We start from the raw sequence: 17,644 nt of genomic DNA, 5'->3' as shown, positions 1-17,644 counted from the left end.
GCCCCAGCAGCTGGGGCCCGCTGGGACTGCCTGTGTGTGCGCGTGTGAGTTTGGGCGTGTGTGGAGCTGTGGTGCCACCGCTCCTCGCCAGCGCAACATCCCCTGCAGGTAATCTTAGGCTCCGAGAAGCGACTCTGGTCCCTGGCTGTTGGGAGAGACTGATTCCGCCAGTGGTTAGAATGGGGAAAAGAATACAGCTCAGAACTTGGGTGTGGAGAGAGAAACTTGGCGAAGAGGCCTGGGTGCAAGGAAGAGAACAAATTCAGTTACTGGGTGTCGGAAAGGGAAAGGAAGGGGGAAGGGGCTGTGGATGGAAGACTCGATCTTAGACTTGGGAGGGAGAAATTGTGTAGCAAGGAAGTTGAATGCAACGACAAGTGGAAAAGACCAGGTCTGCCACGGGCTGGAAAGACGAAGGATGGGTGGTTCCAAGGACTACAGGCAAGAGGAAGAGAATGTGCGGCAGGGGGAGCTGGATACAAAGAACGGTGTAAGCTGCGGACTTGGGCGTGCACAGCGTTCTTGGGGGGTGGGGGCTGGTCGCGAGGCCCTGCAGAAGTGTCCTCTTGGGGGCGTGGAGGGGGGCGGAGCTCTGTCGGCTATCGGGGTGTTGGTTAGAGCCTAGAAACCCCCGCCTCCGCCGGGATTTCGAGTTTGGGAAGAGGCGTTCCCAGGCCAGCTCCCGGTGCCTGGGCTTTAAACGTCCGAGCACCCCAGAGGGAAGGGGTGGGCGTGGAGACCAGGAAAAAGGAACCGAGGCAGCTTGGTTTGCAGCCCTCTTGCACAAGGAACGGCCATTAGGACGTCCGCAGGCCAAGAGCCTGCTGGTCATAGCGTCGCCCAAGGACGTACAAACCTCAAGACCTGTTGACGACGAGCCAGGAACACGCCCTTGGATTCACCCTCCGGTGTGTGCACGCTGATAATTTGTACTCCTTTGGCCTTTATTTGCCTGCTGACCTAAAGCTACCCTTTGCCCCTTTGGGTACACTCAGCAGTGTACTTTAAACCAGGTCCGAGGTGCCTGGCCGATATTAAAAACAGCAAAATCCAGACGGGTGTTTTGTATGTTAAGATTCTATTCCTTGTTTTTGTTTTGTTGTTTTTCTTCTTTAGGTGATAAACTGCATTCAGTTGTGTGTGCAAGATTGGAAAGAGTTGGCGTGATTAGAAATTGATTCACTGTAAAGGTTTATTGAAGTCAAAATGTCTAAAAAAATATGTGGCGGTTCTGTGGTAGAGATGCAAGGAGATGAAATGACCCGAATCATTTGGGAATTAATTAAAGAAAAACTCATTTTTCCCTAAATTGATTCCCTGTAAAGGTGAGAATTGGCAGTACTGGGTTTAATTGGTCTTTCAGGCAGGCCTTACATAGTGCAAGGAGAGTGAGTCAGGAATATTTCCAACCATAAGTTGCAAATGTTTCCTTGTTTCTTTTAACCCAGAGTTTTCTCTGCAAGAGACTACTTTTGCCCAGAAATTACAATAGTTCATGAACTCAGTTAACTCAGTTAAGTTCATGAACTGTTAAAAAAGAAAAGAAAAAATCTGGCCAAATAAAACCTTGGGGTTGATGAAAATAAATAGTGTGAGATAGTCTTTTTTTTCTTAAATTTGTCTCACTATTATTTCAGGCTTATTTTCTCAAATTGCACAATATGTCAGGAGGTTGGAATTCAGCTACTTTCAGACTAAACGAAGTGGTAGTGACTGCCAGGGTTGGAACAATCCTTTCTTCTGAAGTTGGGGTTGGGGTGGAGACAGAATATCTGAGGAGCAAGGGTGGAGAAGTGGGGCCTAAAGCTCATCTCATAGAAATTAAATCCAGAAAAAATACGATGGTATGGTATTCTACATAGTTGTGACAATAAGGCTTCACTTTTAAGGTAAAGGGTAGTGAAAATTTAGTGGACAGGTATTGTGGAGAAAAGCAAAATGTTTCAGTTATACCTTATGAGCTCTTCAAAGATTATTGCAGAGAAAATGTTTGCTTTAACTGAGAAGGAAATAATGTACTGGAAAAAAAAAAACCTCAGTCTTGACATTTTAAGTATAATATATGACCTATTAACTATTTACAATCAAGAAAAATAGCCAAGTGATAAATGTTGTGTAATACTACATAGGAACATAGCCATAGTATTGAACCAAGATAAATTTGCTGCCTCTTTTTTTTTTTAAATGGTAGTGTGTGCATGTATGTGCTAGAAAGATGCACCCTCAACAGGGTTTTGTCACTCTGCAATCTTCTCACCAGCCCTCCAGCTCAAGATTCATTTTTCTAGCATGTTGTCAGCCCACTCAGATCCAAACCCACGGTTCTCATATGGCTTCCAGCCTTGCACTGTAGTTAAGACAGCTTGTTTCACCACTGTAGCTTAGTCACTTTCTTTTCATTTTATTTTGTTTTGTTTTAAAACAAGGGCAGGTTGGACAGTGGAATCAAGTCTGACTTTAAACTATACAGTAAGTTATATTTGAAATTATAAACAGGAAGTAATTGACTTTCTTAAAGAATTATTTTATTGATCTTTATTAATTTTATTTATTATTTATTTTAATTTGACCAGAGAGGGACAGAGAGAGAGAGAGGGAAAGTGAGAAAGCAAGCCACCAGGTCCAGGACTCAAACCGCAGTTAGCCATGTGGGAGTCCAGCACCCTCAACCATCATGCCACTTGCTGGCCCCAGGAAGTAATTGACTTGTCCACACCAGTTTGTTCAGTTCTTTTTATTCAAGTTGAATTCCAGAAAGTTTCCCCAAAATGGTCTAGAGAACTTCATAAATACCAGTAAGCATGATTCTAGAATTGCAAATTTGGGAAGTGAAAATGGGCCTGGGAGTTTAGGTGTGTCCTGGCTTTTCACAAGAAACTAAGCATACTGTTCACTAATCACTACATTTTTTTGCTTAAAGGCTGAAATACTTTAGCTTCATTTTTTTAGAGAGATTTTTGCCACAGGGCACATGCGCTTGCTGGAGAGACAAACAGAAAGCAAGAAGTCACTCCCCAGGGGACATGGTCACTCTGGAGTCCCTTTTCCTCCATTTTTCCTCTTGGGATCTGGGGCATGCATGCACACACATGCCAGGCGTGAATTTTAAGCCACTGGGTCATGGACTCAAACCACAGCCAACTATCTGGGAGTCCAGCAGCCTAACCATTACACACCCTGCTGGTCCCAGCTTACCTTTTTTAAAGAGACTTGGGCCTGGCAGGTGGCATAGTGGTTAAGGTGCTGGATTCCCATGTGGCCAACTGCGGTTCAAGTCTTGGACCGGGTGGCTTGCTTTCTCACTTTCTCTCTCTAGCTCTCATTCTGTCTCTCTGGTCAAATTAAAGTATGTATAAATAAATAAAGTTAAATAAAATAATTTTTTTAAAAAGAGAAAAGAAAGATTAAGAAACTGCTTAATGCCTCTTACCTAATATTTGTTTAAGGCAGTTTTCCTGATTGTTCTGTTCCTCAGTGTAACTTAAGGGGGTAAAAGTAATGTGCAGTTCTGTTGCTGAGGGGAATAAAAGTTTCTGTTCTAGCATCCTGATAAGAAACAGATACTTCAGTAGGCTCAGGGCTTCCTGTGCCTCTCAGAGAATATCCTGACCTTCCTTGGAGTTTCAGTGTTTCATTTTTTCCAAAGAATTCACCCATGCCCTTTCTGAGCATCAGATTGATTTGTATTTGCTACCCTAACACCATATTCCTTAAAGTGACTCCTCTTCCTAGAACAATGCTCCTTCCCCTGCCTACCCACCAGCAGTTCACCCTTGCCCAGAAATAGCCTGTGGAACAGTCCAGCAGTTGGGATACTGAGAAACGTGGAAGGGACATGTTTGGGTCTTGGGCAGTAGCCTTCTATATACAGATTTCTCACTGAGAAGTCACTTTTGTATTTAGTTCCACATCTCCGGTGTCTGTTGTCTCTGGGAAACTATAGTTCCGCTAGAGATTCTTTGTCACTTTTTGACTTAAAGTTTTCTTGAATGTGGGTTAAAGACACAGTTGAATCTCTTCAGGAGTAATTATTTTATAAAACACCCCCCTCAAAGAGAGGACAGAGGACCAGAAGATGGCATAACAGTTACACTGCTGGACTCCCATGTAAGTCAACCACCATTTAAGTCCCAGACCTGGTGGTTTAAAACTCACTCCAGGCATGTGTGCATGCATGCCCAAGATTCTAGAAGGAGACTGGAAGAAAAGGGGATGCAGTGTGGTCATCCCTCCCCTGGGGGTGGGGGGTGATTTTTACTTTCTGTCTCTGTCTCTCTGGCAAGCCCATGCATCCTATAGCAACAATCTCTCTTAAAAAAATAAAAATGGGACCAGCAGTTAGCGTAATGGCTATGTCACTGAATTCCCATGTAGTCGATTACGGTTCAAATCCTGGACCCAGTGGCTTAAACTCACGCCAGGTGTGTGTGCGTGTGTGCCCAAGATCCCAAGAGGAAAATGGAGGAGAAGGGATTGCGGCGTGAATATCCCCCCTGGGGGGGGTGATTTCTTGCTTTCTATCTCTCGGTCTCTCTCTGTCTTTCTGGCGAGCTCACGTGCCCTATAGCAAAAACCTCTCCAGAAAACAAAATACAACAACAGCAAAAAAAATGACATCACTAATCACTACATTTTTTTGCTTAAAGGCTGAAATACTTTAGCTTCATTTTTTTAGAGAGATTTTTGCCACAGGGCACATGCGCTTGCTGGAGAGACAAACAGAAAGCAAGAAGTCACTCCCCAGGGGACATGGTCACTCTGGAGTCCCTTTTCCTCCATTTTTCCTCTTGGGATCTGGGGCATGCATGCACACACATGCCAGGCGTGAATTTTAAGCCACTGGGTCATGGACTCAAACCACAGCCAACTATCTGGGAGTCCAGCAGCCTAACCATTACACACCCTGCTGGTCCCAGCTTACCTTTTTTAAAGAGACTTGGGCCTGGCAGGTGGCATAGTGGTTAAGGTGCTGGATTCCCATGTGGCCAACTGCGGTTCAAGTCTTGGACCGGGTGGCTTGCTTTCTCACTTTCTCTCTCTAGCTCTCATTCTGTCTCTCTGGTCAAATTAAAGTATGTATAAATAAATAAAGTTAAATAAAATAATTTTTTTAAAAAGAGAAAAGAAAGATTAAGAAACTGCTTAATGCCTCTTACCTAATATTTGTTTAAGGCAGTTTTCCTGATTGTTCTATTCCTCAGTGTAACTTAAGGGGGTAAAAGTAATGTGCAGTTCTGTTGCTGAGGGGAATAAAAGTTTCTGTTCTAGCATCCTGATAAGAAACAGATACTTCAGTAGGCTCAGGGCTTCCTGTGCCTCTCAGAGAATATCCTGACCTTCCTTGGAGTTTCAGTGTTTCATTTTTTCCAAAGAATTCACCCATGCCCTTTCTGAGCATCAGATTGATTTGTATTTGCTACCCTAACACCATATTCCTTAAAGTGACTCCTCTTCCTAGAACAATGCTCCTTCCCCTGCCTACCCACCAGCAGTTCACCCTTGCCCAGAAATAGCCTGTGGAACAGTCCAGCAGTTGGGATACTGAGAAACGTGGAAGGGACATGTTTGGGTCTTGGGCAGTAGCCTTCTATATACAGATTTCTCACTGAGAAGTCACTTTTGTATTTAGTTCCACATCTCCGGTGTCTGTTGTCTCTGGGAAACTATAGTTCCGCTAGAGATTCTTTGTCACTTTTTGACTTAAAGTTTTCTTGAATGTGGGTTAAAGACACAGTTGAATCTCTTCAGGAGTAATTATTTTATAAAACACCCCCCTCAAAGAGAGGACAGAGGACCAGAAGATGGCATAACAGTTACACTGCTGGACTCCCATGTAAGTCAACCACCATTTAAGTCCCAGACCTGGTGGTTTAAAACTCACTCCAGGCATGTGTGCATGCATGCCCAAGATTCTAGAAGGAGACTGGAAGAAAAGGGGATGCAGTGTGGTCATCCCTCCCCTGGGGGTGGGGGGTGATTTTTACTTTCTGTCTCTGTCTCTCTGGCAAGCCCATGCATCCTATAGCAACAATCTCTCTTAAAAAAATAAAAATGGGACCAGCAGTTAGCGTAATGGCTATGTCACTGAATTCCCATGTAGTCGATTACGGTTCAAATCCTGGACCCAGTGGCTTAAACTCACGCCAGGTGTGTGTGCGTGTGTGCCCAAGATCCCAAGAGGAAAATGGAGGAGAAGGGATTGCGGCGTGAATATCCCCCCTGGGGGGGGTGATTTCTTGCTTTCTATCTCTCGGTCTCTCTCTGTCTTTCTGGCGAGCTCACGTGCCCTATAGCAAAAACCTCTCCAGAAAACAAAATACAACAACAGCAAAAAAAATGACAGAGCAGGGGACGGTACCATAGTTGTTAAGGGAGCTAGATCCCACGTGGCTGATTGCAGTTCGAGGCCCAGACCAGTCAGCTTGAAAATCATACTGGGTGTGTGTATGCATGTGCCCAAAATCATAAAAGGAGAATGGAGAAGGGATTACGATGTGGCCATTCCCCAAAAGGATATTTTTTTTCATTTTCTCTTTTTTCTCTGTCTATCCAGGGAGCACAAGTGCCCTAAAGCAAATTGGGGGTCAGGGGGAAGAAGGGAAAGTACTAAATATTAACACTATTCTCATTTTGAGGGCCTAATAAAGTAGTACAGGAAAATAATTTCTATCTCTATGTAGGGTGAGTGTGAAGGTTGAGTCAGAAACCACAGATGAAACATATAGCACAGTATAGGGGGAAGGTACTTAATTTTACTGTTAAATGTAATTGTGGTTACTAGCATTTTATGCAATTGTACTATTGTGAATTGTTCTTTTAATAGTAATCAAAATGTTTATATTTCATTTTTACTTTATAATGAAATAAGTAACAAGACATGTATCTGGTCTTTTTCTTTTTTAGGTTTATTGAAGTCAAAATGTCTAAAAAAATATGTGGCGGTTCTGTGGTAGAGATGCAAGGAGATGAAATGACCCGAATCATTTGGGAATTAATTAAAGAAAAACTCATTTTTCCCTATGTGGAATTGGATCTGCATAGGTAAATGAATTATTCCTCCATGCAGCAAACTCAGAAAGCATAATCCAAGTAATTTCAAAGTGCAGTAACTGCTTTTTATATAGGCATAGCTGTGTTTTGTGAATAAAGCTTTTTTTTTAGCCTAAATATATCCAGATAAACATTCTACTTCAATTTTAATATACAGCCAGAAAACTGGATATATCATTATCTAAAAGTCAAGATTTATAAGTGGAGCAAAGTGATTTTTCAGCTCTTTCCAATCCTCTGTTTCCAGTAAAGGTTTTATTTGTCATAAATCAATAACCGAGTGTAAGAGCACAATATATTATTTGTAGAAGGGAAAGTAGTACAGGATGGGAGAAACAGTAAACTAGTGTAGTTCATACAGTTTTGTCCTTTCAGACTCAATTTTCTGTCATCCCACTTAATCAGTCAATGGATCTTGTCTCCTTTTCACTCCTTGCCTTTTGCCCTCGTCAGAGAATTATGGAAGAGAAAGAACCCTAGCAGTTATTAGAGTGAACCCCATCTTCTAACAGAAGTTCCCTTAAATCATCTGTGTCGCTTTACCCTGTGTTCAAAGTATTGGGAGCAGAAGTGAAAGTCTGTGTAATTCTTACGGTTCTTTTCCTGTATTTTTCATAAGCCTGCTTATGTTCTTTGTACATTTGAACTAGACAGACAGGGCTGAAGACTGGCATGGCAAACTGTTAACTAAGACATTTAAGCCAGGCTGTTGGTAACTATAAATGCATTTGCTTCAACCTGGAATTACTTATCAGAATGTGTCCTGAGGACCTGTTAATTGCTTGGATGTAGAGCACATGGTGTTATGAGATAACTCTTTTTGATTTTTTTATACCTAAGCTACTGATAATGATAATGTCTGTATGGCAACCATAATGTAACTATTTGTAGAATTCAGCCAAACATATAGGAAAAGAAGCATCAAAATACCTTCCAAGGGTCAGCAGGTGGTTAAGGCACTGGACTCCCACCACGGTTGGCCACAGCTTGAAAATCACACTGGGCACATGTGTTTGCATGCTCAAAATCCCAAGAAGAAAATAGAAAAGAAAGAAGTGTAGCATGGCCATCCCCTGTGGGAGGGTGATTTCTCATTTTCCCTCTTTGTCTCTTCCTGATGAACGCATGCACCATCTGGCAACATCCCCCTCAAAAAAGTAAAATAAAATAACTTCCAAAACCAGACCCATAGCCTACTGGTTAAAGGAGTTGTATCTTGAACTGGCCAACCACAGTTCAAATCCCAGCCCATCAGCTTGAAAAACATTCCAGGAGCACGTGTATGCATGCCCCATATCCTGACCAGATGGAGAAAGTGGAAGGGATTACAGCATGACCATGTCCCTTTGGAGGGTACTTTGTCCGAATGAGTGCGCATGTGGTTTCTTTCTCTGTTCCTGGCTAGTGCATGTGCTCTCTGATAATGAAGCAAAAGAGCAGCTTCTAAATGGGTTACAGAAGGATTTTCTGAACTCTTTCTTATTTCACAACTACAAGACAATAGGTGAATGTGTTTAATGGCTGCAAAGTTGCTTAGAGCCTCTTCAGCCTAGAGGCATAAGGAGTTTTAAAGGTGACAGTAAAGCCTGTGAGGAAAAGTCAGTGGCTGCAAATTAAAGAATTTTCAGACTCAAAACAGGTTTCAAGCTGTTCCAAAATTGCTCTTTCACTGCAATCCTATACTTTTTGGAGGGTAATAGAGCAGTTATTTTTGTTTGTTTGTTTCATATAGGCTAGACAGTGTTCTTTTAGAAATGTTAAGAAATGAAGCAAAAATCCATTGATTTGCTGGTAGATTCTTCTGATGAGAAATGGTTTCTGGGAACATAAAAACTGCTGACCACATTTCTTTCCGGAGTTAAGATTAGACATTTATAGATATTCAGCATTTCCTTTACAAGGCTTTGTTAGATTTAATGAATTATTTAAGGTGGAAGCAGTTAGAAATTATTTTTTATTCAAAATCGCTATCTGTGCTGGCATCAAGAACTGGAATATCTGAGGAAAGGCAGGTACAAGAACTGAAAAGAAATATCGAGGCTTCGTGGTTCAGCAAGTATTGAGAGCTGGAATGCTTTTCTTTAAAACCTTAGAGAACAAAATCAAATATTACACTATTTCCTGCTTTGGGCCAACTGTTATATAAAACTTGGTGATAATTTTGTGTGTACCATGGATAATCAATAGTCTTTCAGCTCTAAGTGGCATACTCTTTTGATGGTGAGTATGTATTAATACTATAACTCTCTGGTATATACAAAACCATAGCTGGATCCACTATTATACAGTAAACTACAGGCTTCTTTCCAGAATGAGACTTGCCCAAGGATTAGAGAAAAATTTACTTTATGACTGATAATTAATGAAAGACTCATCAGCATTTTTGACATTGACTGTTCAATCTATACCTCCCACCCATTCTTTTTAAAAAATAATTATTTATTTTATTTATTTATTTATTTATTTATTTATTTTTGAAAAATTGCTATAAGACATAGGCACTCACCAGGGAGAAACAGAGAGGAGTAGAGTGAGAAAGCAAGCTGCCGGGTCTGGGACTCAAACCTCAGTTGACCATGTAAGAGTTCAGTGCCCTAACCACCACACCACTTGCTAATCCTTCCTTGTTATTTTTAAAACACAGTGTTTACTAAAGCAAAACTAAAATGGTGCTTAGGCTTTCATTGATATGCTAATTATACGGAGGGAACCAAGCCAAAGGGCAGTTCTTGTGCTGGTACTGCCTCTGTTCTTGGTATTGGCATGGGGTAGGGCTCCATGGTTTCCATTCAATTATGGATAGAGAGCTTTGTGTCTCCAGTGCAGGGAGCCATGGCCCAGCAATTTAGCCTCTCTTAACTCCTTTTTAATTTTTTTTTTTTAAGTTTATTTTTTCATTCCATGAGAGAAAAACAGAGAAACGGGCATCCCAAACAGGATCTTCACACAGGAATGCACCTTTTCTCGGCGGGCCCAGATCACAGGCACACAGGGCTGACAGTGGTGGCCTTCTTCTGTGTTTAGAGTATGTGAATGCTAAAACTTGGCCAATTAAGAAACTGTCAGGAGGGACCAGCAGTTAGCATAATGGCTATGTTGCTGAACTCCCATGTAGTTGACCGCGGTTTGAGTCCCGGACCTGGTGGTTTAAACTCACGCTGTGTGTGTGCATGCACACCCAAGATCTCGAGAGGAGAAGGGAGAAGGAATTACGGCATGCCATCCCCTTTGGGGGATGATTTCTCGCTTTCTGTCTCTCTGTCTCTGTCTTTCTGGCAAGGGCACGTGCCCTATAGCAAAAAAGAACCTCCCCTGCCAGGAAGCTTCACTTTCTGCACAGCAAGCTCTGCAGGCTGTTACTGTGCTCATAGACTATAAGCTGTCTGTCTAAACAGTCACAATTCTCCCTCCCCAGCTATGACTTAGGCATTGAGAATCGTGATGCCACCAATGACCAGGTGACCAAGGATGCTGCCGAAGCCATAAAGAAGTACAACGTTGGCGTCAAGTGTGCTACTATCACCCCTGATGAGAAGAGGGTAGAGGAGTTCAAGCTGAAGCAGATGTGGAAATCGCCGAACGGCACCATCCGAAATATTCTGGGTGGCACTGTCTTTAGGGAAGCTATCATCTGTAAAAATATCCCCCGGCTCGTGAGTGGGTGGGTAAAGCCCATCATCATAGGTCGTCATGCTTATGGGGATCAAGTAAGTCATTTGGGCATCATTTGTTTTCATGTTCCCAAGATGCTGGTTTATACATGTGTTTTACTTTTAGCTTTTGATGTGTGTACCTGTTAACCCAGGTACAAAATTAAGGAATGCATATATGTGTTATTATATATATTTAGTTAGAAGTAGATACAGATAAATTTACAGATAGGCACCCATCTTCGGCATGATTTTTTTTTTTTGAGAGAGATTTTTTGTTATTGGGCACATGCGCTCGCCAGAGAGACAGAAAGTGAGAAATCACCCCCCAAGTGGGATGGCCATACTGCAATCTCTTCTCCATTCTCCTCTTGGGATTTTGGGCACATACACACGCACGCACATATGTGCCCGGCGTGAGTTTTAAGCCACCAACCAGGTCCAGGACTCAAACTGCGGTCGACTACATGGGAGTCCAACAACGTAACTATTATGCTGTCTGCTGGTTCCCAGCATGATTTTTTAAAACACTTTTTCTTTCCATTATTGTTTTATTAGGTTATACCTTAAGATGCTCCCATTTTTGTGTTGGTAATTTCATAATGTTGTCCACCCAGATTGGCAGTTTTCAACTACGACTATACAGCAAGATCCTTTTATAAGTTTTTTGGTGGTTTTATTTTGTTTTACACTTTTTATACCTTATTTTAATCCCCATGCCTGAATCCCACTCTATTGAAACCTGAAATCTGAATTCTAAGGGTTTCATGCATTGTAAAGCTCCCCAGGTGATTCCAAGGTGCAGACGAGTGAAAACCATGAAGGATTATATTGAACATGATCACTATGCCTAAGAAGAAAAACTGACTCAATATTTAAAAACAGTCTCTTTGGGCCAGCAGGTGGTGTGGAGGTTAAGGCAGCTGGATCACACATGGCTTACTGCAAGTCCCAGACCCAGCAGCTTAAAAAACACACCGAACATGTGTGGGCATGCCCAGAATCCCATGAGGGGAATGGAGGAAAAACGATTGAAGGGATTAGCGAGTGATTTCTCCCTCTCTCTTTCTCTTTCTCTTTCTCTCTCTCCTCTCTCTCTCTCTCTCTCTCTCTCTCTCTCTCCTGCCCCCACCACCCGAACACACACATCCTACAGCAAAAGCTTTAAAGAGAATCTTCTCTTTAAAGGATTCTCCACTGCTTGGGAAATAAGTGTAGTTTTTATACTTTTGCCCTAATAGGCTCTTTGCCAAATTAAGCAGAAAGAGTGCCAACTAAACCAAATCCAAATTCTGTGTTGAAACAAAGGATTCAGACTTTCATAGAAAGTAGCTATGTCTTACAAGAGCCTTCAAAACAGGAATCTCTTGGGAACCAGCAGTTAGCGTAATGGCTATGTCGCTGAACTCCCACGTAGTCAACCGCGGTTTGTGTCCCAGACCCGGTGGCTTAAAACTCACGCCGGGCGTGTGTGCGTGCGTGCCCAAGATCTCAAGAGGAGAATGGAGGAGACGGGACTGTAGCGTGACCATCCCCTCTGGGGGGTGATTTCTCGCTTTCTGTCTCTCTGTCTCTCTCTGTCTGTCTGGCGAGTGCACACGCCCTATAGCAAAAACCTCTCCAAAAAAACCAGGAATCTTTTATGGTGAAATCCAGAGGCTTTAATGTAGCTGTCTCTCTTTTTTTTTTTTTTGAGAGGGTTTTACTAGAGGGCATGTGGCAGAAAGAGACAGAGTCAGAAAGCAAGAAATTACCCTCAGGGAGGCTGCCCCTACCGCAATCCCTTCTCCATTCTCCTCTCAGGATCTTGGGCACACACACACACGCCTGAGAGTCCAGTGCCCTTAATTACTATACCACCTGCCGGCCCCAAGAATGGCTAGTTTATTTTTATTGAAGTCTAGTTTGAACATTCCAGACCTCAGATTTATCCACTGGTTGTTTAAATGTGCATAAACCTATACAAAGCATTGATATTAATATGATTTTAGCCCCTCCCTTTCTTCCTCTTGAGACATGGGCATAAAGCATCACCCAGAGTGAAGACTTTGTATTTCAGAAGCATTCTTCATGGCATAGATATTTAATCTTCATGGTTATCTGACTGCTCTTACCACCTGTAGGTAGTGTTTCTCTAAACCAGTAGGAGTGGCTGGCACCTGCTGACACCTGACCCTGCAAGTATTTTAGTCCAGGTCATTGTAGAAGGTACAGTGCAGCAGTGACTTGTGAGGGCCTCGTGTGTGCTGGGCACGTTTTTCTACTGGAATACCTCTGGCCCGTTACGGAGGTGTCTGTAATGAAAGGCCCTTTCTTAGAGTCATGATCCTGTCACAGCTGATTCCAGAATGATTGCCTCATGGACAAGCCCTGGGCCTGGTGTTAGTAACAGTGATAACTATGGAGAAACTGAGCACTGACGGTGTAAGTAAGGAGCAGACCCCAGCTCTTTTGGCCCTGGATGCATTTTTTCCTCGACATCACATTTCCTTCCTTGTAAGATTGATAAAAGAATCGAATGAGATGGAACCAGCAGTTGGCATAATGGCTATGTCACTGGACTCCCATGTAGTTGACCGGGGTTCAAGTCCTGGACCTGGTGGCTTAAACTCATGCATGTGTCTGTGCGTGCCCAAGATCCCAAGAGGAGAATGGAGGAGAAGGGATTGCGGCATGGCCATCCCCCTGGGGGGTGATTTCTTGCTTTCTATCTCTCTGTCTCTCTCTGTCTTTCTGGTGAGCACATGTGCCCTATAGCAAAAACCTCTCCAAAAAAAAAAAAATGGTGGGGGAGGACTAGCAGAAGGGGACCAGCAGATGGCATAATGGTTACGTTGCTGGACTCCCATACAGTCAACCACGATTTGAGTCCTGGACCTGGTAGCTTAAACCTCATGCCAGGCACATGTGCAGGTATGCCCAAAATCTTAAGAGGAAAATGGAGGAGAGGTCAGTGAAGCGTGACCATCTCCCCAGGAGATGATTTCTTGCTTTCCATCTCTCGGTCTCTCTATGTCTCTCTGGTGAGTGCACGCGCCCTTAGCAAAAAAAAACCTTATCTCTAAGAGGAAAAAAAAAAAGAGAAGATTTAGCTATACTACCCTATTTGTCTAGGTGTTTTCCAACTACATATTCTATGATTTGTTTTTCTTTTAAATCCTATTAGAGTATTTTTATTTGCTTTATGCTTTTTCTCCCTTACACAGTACAGAGCAACTGACTTTGTTGTTCCTGGGCCTGGAAAAGTAGAAATAACCTACACACCAAGTGATGGGACCCAAAAGGTGACATATGTGGTACATAACTTTGAAGGTATGTGTGAATCCATCATAAGCTACATCTTTTACTTTTTAAAATTCTTTAGACAATATCAGTACCTATTTTTTTCTCTTGTTTAAGTTAGCATATGATATGACTGCCTAAAACTACAACCTGAATCTTTAACCTTTCTGTAGAAACAAAATATAAAAAAGGGACCAGCAGTTGGCGTAATGACTATGTCGCCTGACTCCCATGTAGTTAACTATGGTTGGAGTCCCGGACCCAGTGGCTTAAACTCACATGGGGTGTGTGTGTGTGTGTGTGTGCCCAAGATCCGAAAGGAGAATGGAAGAGAAGGAATTGTGGCATGGCCATCCCCCCTGGGGATAAATAAAAGTAATTGGCTTCCATGCCTTCCATGGCATAGATAAAGGCACACAGTGTTAGTCACTAAATTGGAAATGTACATAGGCAAAGATAATTATTATACATTTGTCTTAAGACACACAAGGGAACCAGACCCATAGTGCAACTGTTAAAGGCCTGTGTACAGGGAACAAGATTCCACGTGGCTGACCATGGTTTGGACATTCAAATCAGAGGCTGGAAGATTATTCTGGGTGCATGTGCTTATGTGCCCAAAATCCCCAAAGGAGGGAAAAATGGAGAAGAGATTACAGTGCAGTCATGCCCCACTGGGGGAAAGGTGCTTTCTCTCTGTCTCTGATAAGTGCAGTGCCCTCTGATGATTAAAAAAAAATTAAAAATATAAAAACAAGAAGGGAAGGTTGGCAGGAATCTGTTACACATGAGCTGCATAAATTAAATATTAAGTCCCAAATTAACTACCATGTAATCCTGCCCTTTGCTCCGATAGGGTTTGTATTTGGAAATGGTTGCGTTATATATTTGCTGAAATTTTCTTCTTGCCCTTGTGGGTATTTCTTCTGTTAAAGTGAAATGTTTGCTTTTTTACCTCCTCTTACCCAGCTGTTCTGCTCTTTCAAAAGTTCATTTTGGCCAATCCCACCCAAGAGTTGATTCAAGAACCGCTGGGCATTTTTTCTCCACTGCTAAAGGTGTTGAAAGCCCTCACACAAACAAAAAACCCAGCAACTAGTTTTTGTTTTCCTGGCCTCCTCCAAATAATATTTTAATAGAATCTAGTTCTACAGGTTTGGGCACCTTTCACATCGGAATCCCTGGGTGCTGGCATGGATTCAAGTTCTATCTTTTAGTCATAACAGAATTCTACTAATGAGAATTGTGAAACACCAGTCATTGCATGGAACATATTTTCTTATCTTTTTTTTTTTTTCTTACCAGTTACAATAGGTATTCTCCAGAAAATTATAAGAATTTTTATTTAGTGTTTGAAATGCACATTTTTCTCCATTTCTACAGACTGAGTGTCTCTAAAACTTAAAGTATATGTTAAATTGTTAAAGTATGGAGAGACAGATTCAGAATTCTTCACCCTTTTCTTGACTGTCTTTTTGGTTCACATCAGTAGTTTTTGGTATTTCAGTATCTTCAGGATACTGAAGACCATATTTTTGCTCATCTCTCTTGCCTTCCCTAAACAAGTTAGAATGTCCTTATTTAGAGCTGATTTTCTTTCTGTTACGTGCCTCTGGTGTACTCATGGTTTATTCAGGTGGGGCACCCAAAGTCTGGTCTCAGGGAGCTGAAATTGAGTCCTTTGGTTGTGATGGGTAGCTTTGCTGTGTTACAACTGTGCCCCGTTGACCTTTCTCTTCTTTTTCTCATTGGTTTTTCCTCCACAGAGGGTGGTGGTGTTGCCATGGGGATGTACAATCAAGATAAGTCGATAGAAGATTTTGCACACAGTTCCTTCCAAATGGCTCTGGCTAAGGGCTGGCCTTTGTATCTGAGCACCAAAAACACTATTCTGAAGAAATATGATGGACGTTTTAAAGACATCTTTCAGGACATATACGAGAAGTAATTACAATTCTTTTTCCCCTTTTTCTTTTTTTTTCAAATAAGCTAGCATTTACAGTATAAAATTTGCATCTCTTTATCCCTTTGATTCTGGGACAAAACAAGTAAAAATCATCACCATTCCTTAAAGATAGGGACTGAAGCAAAACCACTCTGAGGTGCTTTTAGAAGGAAACATATTCTCAAAAGGGGACCCATGTTAATTTTTTCCAGAGGCAGGATTATTTCATATTTGAATAAAACTACCTTGTTCATGATAGAAAGTTCTAATTTTTCACATGTGTGGGCTGAGTCAGGCCTGTTTCCATTCTTTCTGAAGACCTTTGTTATGATTTGAAATTCTGCCTTAGTACAGGCATTTGAACTGAAGTCTGCATTGATAATAACTTTAGATTCAACAACATATGAGATGATCCTATGTTACCTTTTAAGAAGGCACAGCTCCCGTTTCAGTGCAATGAGGTCAGCCAGGGCTCGATTATAGATAAGAAATCTTTCCTGAGGCATTTTGATTCTGCTTACTGCTGGCAATTCCATACCAAGCCTAGAAATGTCCTATAATATACCTATTTTCCTCAATGATATAAACAATAGAACAGTGTTTTTTTTTTCTTTATTATATCCATAAAACAAACTGAATCCAAGAATTGTATCAGTAGTATATTGAAACTGTGGAAAATAAAGTAGTTGAAACATTCTGCTCTCTCACTGCATTTTCACACCTTCCTGCGAGGTGGGTGAAATTGCTCTTACATGTGGCTAAATAGAGGTCTCACAGTTAGAAAGGGATTGGGCAAGGATATGAGCCTATGTCTGTTGGATCCCCAGGCATGCTACCTCTATTAAAAAATGCTGCTTCCTGCACGCAGGCCTCTCCCCATTTTTCTCACTCCCACCCCAGTGTGCTAGTAGATGATGTCCCTAACAAAGCCGATTTCCTTTTTCATTATTCTCTGTTCTCTCTTATCTGTTAGGCAGTACAAACCCCAGTTTGAAGCCCAGAAGATCTGGTATGAGCATAGGCTCATCGATGATATGGTGGCCCAAGCTATGAAATCAGAGGGAGGCTTCATCTGGGCCTGTAAAAACTACGACGGTGACGTGCAGTCAGACTCTGTGGCCCAAGGTAAGGAGCCAGGGCACCAAGTGGAGATCCACTTTGGAAACAGAGATTATAGCTACTGTTGTAAAATCAGGAAGCCTTAGCCTCGCAAAGCATCCCGGTCCATCATCTCATCTGAAGGAATTAAACTCAGACTGGTGAAGTCAGTTTACTCAAGGTCACACAGACAGTGACTGAGAGGGTGGGCGCTCCTGGCTCCAGCCTTAGATGGTAACACAGTTTTTCAGCCTTTTCCCTACTTGAAGTTTGAAAGCCTGGAACAGGTAGCCCAACTATCTGACCTGAAAATCACTCTTTCTTTTTGCCCTTATTTTCACTCTGGTGAGACTATAAAACACAGAGCACTCAGGCAGGGAGGGGTAAAGTGAGGGGCCTGGATGGTCTCATAGCCACGGTGGTGTCCCCAAGAGCACATTCATTTGGCAATGGGTCTTACCCCTCTGCCAGCCTTGAAGGCTATTGTGGTACTGCATAAAACAGATGCGTTTACTGCTTAGTTTTAAACACAAAGAAATGGAGCCAAGAATTCCTGGACTGTTGAGAAATCCCAGAAACCAGAGGTACAGGGGTACAGTCTAAATCAACAGAAACTCCT

At 42.3% G+C, this 17,644-nt stretch overlaps 1 protein-coding gene across 2 annotated transcripts in view; it reads left to right on the top strand.

The window, feature by feature from the left end:
• The window catches only part of IDH1 (isocitrate dehydrogenase (NADP(+)) 1), a 26,047-nt gene continuing 8,403 nt past the window's right edge, over nucleotides 1-17,644 (top strand). The window contains exons 1-8 of one of the 2 annotated variants that reach the window (XM_006140063.3): nucleotides 1-108; nucleotides 1,117-1,173; nucleotides 1,309-1,325; nucleotides 6,904-7,041; nucleotides 10,466-10,757; nucleotides 13,907-14,012; nucleotides 15,749-15,926; nucleotides 16,901-17,052. In XM_006140063.3, coding sequence (XP_006140125.1) covers nucleotides 6,920-7,041; nucleotides 10,466-10,757; nucleotides 13,907-14,012; nucleotides 15,749-15,926; nucleotides 16,901-17,052 — 850 coding nt within the window. In that variant the 5' untranslated portion in view covers nucleotides 1-108; nucleotides 1,117-1,173; nucleotides 1,309-1,325; nucleotides 6,904-6,919. Of the gene's footprint in view, nucleotides 109-626; nucleotides 909-1,116; nucleotides 1,174-1,308; nucleotides 1,326-6,903; nucleotides 7,042-10,465; nucleotides 10,758-13,906; nucleotides 14,013-15,748; nucleotides 15,927-16,900; nucleotides 17,053-17,644 lie in introns of those variants that run through there. The other variant, XM_014586183.2, reaches the window with a different exon arrangement.

The sequence above is a fragment of the Tupaia chinensis genome, unplaced genomic scaffold, assembly GCF_000334495.1.
Source record: "Tupaia chinensis unplaced genomic scaffold, TupChi_1.0 Scaffold000018_1, whole genome shotgun sequence".
Lineage (NCBI taxonomy): Eukaryota > Metazoa > Chordata > Mammalia > Scandentia > Tupaiidae > Tupaia > Tupaia belangeri.
Note: the sequence above shows the minus strand (reverse complement) of the source record. Positions and strands in the feature narration are given on the sequence as shown.